This window comes from Anopheles ziemanni, chromosome 2 (assembly GCF_943734765.1).
Source record: "Anopheles ziemanni chromosome 2, idAnoZiCoDA_A2_x.2, whole genome shotgun sequence".
Lineage (NCBI taxonomy): Eukaryota > Metazoa > Arthropoda > Insecta > Diptera > Culicidae > Anopheles > Anopheles ziemanni.
The window spans coordinates 55,716,184-55,722,183 of record NC_080705.1 but is presented as its reverse complement, the minus strand read 5'-3'; the positions used below and the strand labels follow the sequence as shown (position 1 = coordinate 55,722,183).

Below are 6,000 nucleotides of genomic sequence, written 5' to 3'. Positions count from 1 at the left end.
TAAAAACGTGTTATGTGTTTCTAATGTACTGATATTTTCCTTTATTTTATTTAGAATATGTAAACAATTGTATGTGTTAATTAATTAACCGAATCCATTTACTACGGCAATTAAACTATAAAAGTGTTTCTTAAAGAAAGTATTTGCAGAAAGGTGTAGCACAGCAAGATAAATACTAAAATTTAACAGTCAAATTCGTAAAACAACTCTCAAAACCCAAACGGGATGTTCTGGACCATATTTTCGGCTATACTAATAATACTTCTATTATACCATATACGGACGATATATAAAAAGCACGCTATAAATCACCAAACCAATTTACAACCCAACGATGTGCGATTGGGTTATCAATTTACGTAATCAATGCGGGGTAATTACAATGCTTTATCGTTCGTCATTATAGCTTTCCACAAGCCCAAAGCGAAAGTTGTCCGGGATAACCCATTACAGCACAGGAACCATCCAACAAGCACGCTACGTAGCGAGATAAACAATCTAAAAATAACATTCCAACAGTTCGCGCGAAACCACTCTTCCCTAGAAGAAGGAAAACGCTATGTCCGGAAGCGCGACGCGTACTATCGGAAAAATTGAATGACGACGAGTCAGCCGACGCCTGCGGGTTCACCCCTACGGATACGTTGTTCCCTGTCGCTGTGGGTTTAGCAGGCATGTAATCGCTGCATATTTCAACATGTAGTGGTTCCGAACCTACGTTCCGAACGGGGGGAAAATATAGATCTAAGCATTTTCCAAGCACCGTTCCGATAGAGAGGGTAGATGACACGAGAAGCACTGGTGATTCAGGTTCTAGTACTCGGACCTCTTAGCACCCTTCGTGCATCCGTTTACTAGCAGCAGTTTGAAGGACACTTCCGGCATCTGCTCAACTAGGCCAGGCGAATGGAAAGCGTCTTCTCTGACATGTGCTATTGTTCGGGGGAAAATGCCGTAAGAAAGAGATGATGGTCGAACATATTTACCGGAACCTAGTGTATCGAAATGATGTGATGCTTTGATAAGCACACATTGCTTGTTCAGAAAGAAAGAAAACCTAAGAAGCATGAAATAAAGAAAAGTGGTGAATAAAGAGTGGAGGACGTGGAGAATTAAAAAAAAACAGATGTAGGAAGAATACCCTAAGAACTCGGTAGTACGTCAGTGTTCGTTTGTCTATATACACCACGGACTCTACTCGTCCATACAAACTTCGGGTGAGAGAAAAGTATCGGGTGGTAAAGGATTCCCGCTCTACACCAATGACCCTCTCGTGGAAAATGGTCCATTGAAGTTTTTCCGCTTACCGCGTTCATGCTGTGGAAAGCGGTTTTCCTTCGAAGGTGAATGGTTATAGCTGAGCGAATGAAACCAATTCCTTTGAGAGGAAGAGCGCAAAGGTACATCGGGAAGGGATAGGGTAAGACGAAGGGCGATATGAGTGTATTCGTCGAATGTCGAGGAAAACTAATGAGTAACCCAATCTCTTCCAAAGGCTAGCCATTTCACGGAGAGCATGGAGCTTAGAAAATGAGAACCCATGTTTTGGTGAGGAAGGAAAATGAGTGTTCCTTTTCCACCAAGCATCACCCACCGCGGAAGTCCATAAACAATGATGACGTCATTGTGTCCCGGGAATTAGAGTACGTATGCGCTCATGGTAGGCAAAGCATTGCAAGAGCCTTAACTACTTTTTTTTTGCACGAGGTATTTATTCATTGATTAAGGATGAACGGGTTTGAATGATATTCGCCTCATCGACACGACTGTTACCTAATTAAGTATTGAGGCAGGTCATTTTGCAGATGTGAAGCAAATTTTTTGACACAATATTTATCTTTGGTAGATAACTTGAAATAAAAATTGCTGTCAACAATACCTTGACATGCATAGAATTCGGCCTTGACCAAGAAGTGTCAAAGGCACTACAAAGGGTTTCAAATTCAATTCCTGAAACATTTATTCGTAAATCATTTACTATACCTTCACAGTGTACAAAAAACATAATTTATCCTATCTTAGAATTGATTGACTTGTTCCATTTCTTCCGTCTTACAGCTCTTAACAACATCCGTTATTCTTTCACCATATTTTCTCTATCATAAAAAAATAAGCGACTACTTTAATCTATAAACACTATTTTTCAATTGAAACACTATAGTTAAAATTGAACGTAACATCCAATTAAATGGTTTATGTCCAAACAAATGTTTAATTATTTAAACTCAGACCACATCTCACGTGTTAAATTGTTTATTCAAGCAATCCAACAACAATTCAATGCGGCAAAAATTGCCAATCTTAGTCACCTGTGATAAAAAAGCTAAATGTCATTTGACATAAAAAAATCATTATTTTGGAAGACACGCTTCAAAATTTGCTGTATAATTTTTATTACCATCAAAATTCTTCGCATTGTTTTCCGCAACATGAATGTCGTTTTTCTATACGGTTACGTGATTGCCAGTGTAAGTGCGGTCATTTCGATGATTTACTTCGGTTTATACAACTTTACTCAGCAGCGAAATTTGCGCCTCATTCTGGACAGTACGGTTTTTCGGCAGATTTACGAACGGTAAGATATCTCAAAAAGCAGTATTTTAATCGATTTGGTACCTAGCTGAACTCTGATCGTATTGTGTCCAATTTAGTCGAAGAAGTCACCCATCCCCGCACAAGTACGCCAACAGGCACCGCTCGAAACTGATCACTCGTCGGCTGCTGAACAAGATCAATCAACTCAAACCCCGGATTCATCTGCCCTCGGAAGTGCCACGATGGAAGCTGATCTGCACGCCAACCGGTGAAGTGCGGGCCATCCCTTTGGCACCCTGCAACGAAGCCAAGTGAGTGCATGAACCGGATGATCAACACCCGTACCCAAGTGGAATCGCATCGACTAAGGCCAATGGTTGGGGCCCTTTTTCGCAAATGCATTCGCACCATAATAAATCAATCCGCGCAAGATCAATAAACGTTCTCGTCAGTCGAACAGTAAACACTCAACTTGGAAATTTGCTCGACGCTTCCTAACACAGTACTTAAACTATCTGCTGCATTAAGGTTGATTTGCACGAACATTTCCATCGCTCCCTAGACCGCTTCAATAGCTTCTTACACTACCGTATGGATAGCGTCAATTCATATCTGGAACATGTCGCTACGGCTTTCGACGAGTTTGGCTTTACTGGAAAACACTTCTGTGAATCAGTGGTTTATTTAGGATCGAAGGAAAAAGAGTAGTAAAGGAAATGATTGAAAATAAAGAATAGGTTTAGGTACATTTTAATTGTCACTCCTTATTTATCAAAAATGTTCTCCTTGGAACCCAAAACAAAATCGCAAATGTGGTCATATGCTTACAATCCTTTGAAACTATGATCTAGCTTATTATTTAAATGTGATGTTTTACTTAGTGCATTATACATTATATCATATTCATATACAAAACTACTGTACAACGGGACTATATTTTCGATTTATGGAATCGTTTTCGAAGCTCATCAATAAATCGTTCAACAGTTTGTAACTGTTATTGAAACTGCCCTCGTAGGCCGGCATCGAATCTCTGCTATTAAATTCCTCTTTAACCTCTAGAACCTTCACTTTGCCAGCCAGCACGCTGCAATTCAATTGACATTGACAATGACCGGGCTACAGTGTACGCCTTGTTGCGCTCAATCGCTGCACGCACGCACGTTGCAATTCATGCCCCCGCAAGGCCAAACTCTTCCAGCCTATCGACCCCTTCCGGTTCAGCATGAATCAAAGCCGCAATGAAGGATTCGTGCGCACGAAGAAGAGTTGGACGCAACAGAAGGTTAAAGTTGTCCAACGAATTGCCAGTGGGACACGACCGGGTGTTCTTTCTCCCATCTCTTGACTTCTGTCGCTCTCGATGATGCCACTGCACTAGCGGAAGGTGTCAACGTGTGGTAGACGTTTTTATTAACCACTTTCGCGACCATGTTAGCAATTTATTCGTTAATGAACATACCGACGAAGACGACGTTGTCGTTGTTGGTGAAACGTGTAATTCGCGCAACGGTGACATCTCGACGTTATGCAAAGAAATGGCAAACTGTGAGTTTGGTTGATTGTGATGAGCAAATGCTCGAGAATAAAAAAATGGTTCAAGTACTTCCGAACTCCCGGAACTCTTGTTCACAATGCTGTTGTATTCGTGACTGACTTAGCTTGTGCTTAAGATTGGAAATTTTGAAGGGTAATAAAACATTTCTATTGTAATTACATAGTGAAAATAAAAGTAAGGTTGAAGTACGTTTGAAAAACATTTTTAAATAAGAAAATAGAAAAAAGTTATTAAAATTATAAAAACGTTTTTCATTGGGACTATCCATTTTAAAGGAAACTTAGTACCAACTGTTCACCAGAATTTAGAATTAGAATTTTTCAAAACTCTTGGTTAACGCTTGAAACGGTAAAGCAATTTGATAATTTACGTACCAAGAATATTTTTAATTTTTACAACATTCTATGGGATGTTATTTTACATATTTACATGTTGATAAATGGGTAGGAAAAAGCTTTACATTTATTCTTTTATTTTATGTGAACATGAAATACCTATAAAAAATTAAAAAAGTGTGAAGAGTATTCAAGGCCAAAAGGAAAATTATTGAAGCTTACAAACCGTGTGTTTAGGAACTATTTTTTTAAATCAATTAAGCACATGTATTGTTTACATGCATTAGGTCCTATGGCGCCTGTGCTAGACATTAAATGCACCTCTACTTCCAAACCAACTGAACCGATCAAAGAAATCCCATCATCCTGTAGTATAAACAAATAAATAAACTCCTTCTTCCTAGTTGCCCGCGAGAGCTTATTCCTACTCCACTGCGATGGCTTTTAATCCAATCAGTCTCGCCGCCAGCTTGCAGACGCCAAAGTGCCCATCCGTTCAAAATCAACTCTCTGATGCATTTACCCCGAGTTGACACTCCTCCGTCTGGCACGATTCATATCGCCACAGCCGTCATAGTTGAGGTGATTTTACTTGGCTGTCACCCTTAAAAGGAATGTGCAGCTACCGGTTTGCTTCGCTGCCACGGACGAAGCTGAACGCCGAAAGAAAGAGATGGTAGGTCGTAAAGACACGGCACACGGAAGACAAACCCTCAAGCAGGCCAATTGTCGTTGCTATTCTGCGCCACTGGTCCCTAGATCGGCACAGGTGTCAAACCGGTGGAGACGCTCACGATTATTATTTAACTTTCTCAAGGCGTGCCACCGAGTGCGGGTTGCATCTTCAGCGAAGCGGCATGTTCCGATGCGGAAAGAAGTACAAAATACGTGAACATAATCTGCACAACAGACCCGGTTAAACCACTTCTACTCGATGAACCATGTTGGCTTCCCAACGAATGCCGTTCCGTCGGCTGGTTTACCTCAGCAGCATGTCGAATCGAACGTCCGGACAAGGTCAGCTAGAGGAAGTTCTGCAGCACACTAATTTTTCGGTGCCTTCCATTTCTGGCCACCTAACCGAGAGCGGTTTTGTCCATGTTTGGTATAGAGCGTAGCGTTTAAGTTTCAGACACAAGACGGGAAGCACGGTTTGATAACAAGCGGTGCGAGAACAGGTTCTCGTTCTTGGGGTTGCTTTTTGAGCCGATTTTTTTATTCTGCTCAGCCGGAGCCACGCGAACTGCTTCTCTACGTCATCCAGTGTGCGCTCACGACTCGTGGCAGCATAAGTATCGATCACGAGCATAGCGTGACCGACGATCGTATCGGAAGGCGACGAGGTCGTACTCCGCTGGACCAACGGAAAAAAGGCAGTCGCATGGCAGAGGCCATCGTTTACAAGGAAGTGGAGGCAACTTGCGCAACAAGGAGGGCGACAAGTAAACAAATCAATGATCGCACGTTGACTCACCAGGAAAGTGGCCGCCGAGCTAACCGAGCTGTCAGAAGTTTGTCCAAGCAAAGCAGTCAACGTTCGAAATCAAACCCATAAATTGAATCGATCCGAGG

General features: G+C 41.6%; 1 protein-coding gene across 1 annotated transcript; it reads left to right on the top strand.

Moving 5' to 3' along the window:
• Nucleotides 1-2,429: 2,429 nt before the first annotated feature.
• On the top strand, nucleotides 2,430-2,850 carry LOC131293906 (uncharacterized). Its single transcript, XM_058321956.1, has 2 exons — nucleotides 2,430-2,575; nucleotides 2,652-2,850. The coding sequence occupies exons 1-2, from the start codon at nucleotides 2,430-2,432 to the stop codon at nucleotides 2,848-2,850; spliced, it is 345 nt and encodes a 114-aa protein (XP_058177939.1).
• Nucleotides 2,851-6,000: the final 3,150 nt, after the last annotated feature.

What these genes read in the sequence shown, in the direction of transcription:
- LOC131293906 (XM_058321956.1), top strand. Translation starts at nt 2,430, where the DNA reads ATGAATGTCGTTTTTCTATACGGTTACGTGATTGCCAGTGTAAGTGCG. An exon ending in TTTCGGCAGATTTACGAACG is followed by an intron (nt 2,576 to 2,651) that starts GTAAGATATCTC and finishes TGTCCAATTTAG; the next exon opens with TCGAAGAAGTCACCCATCCC.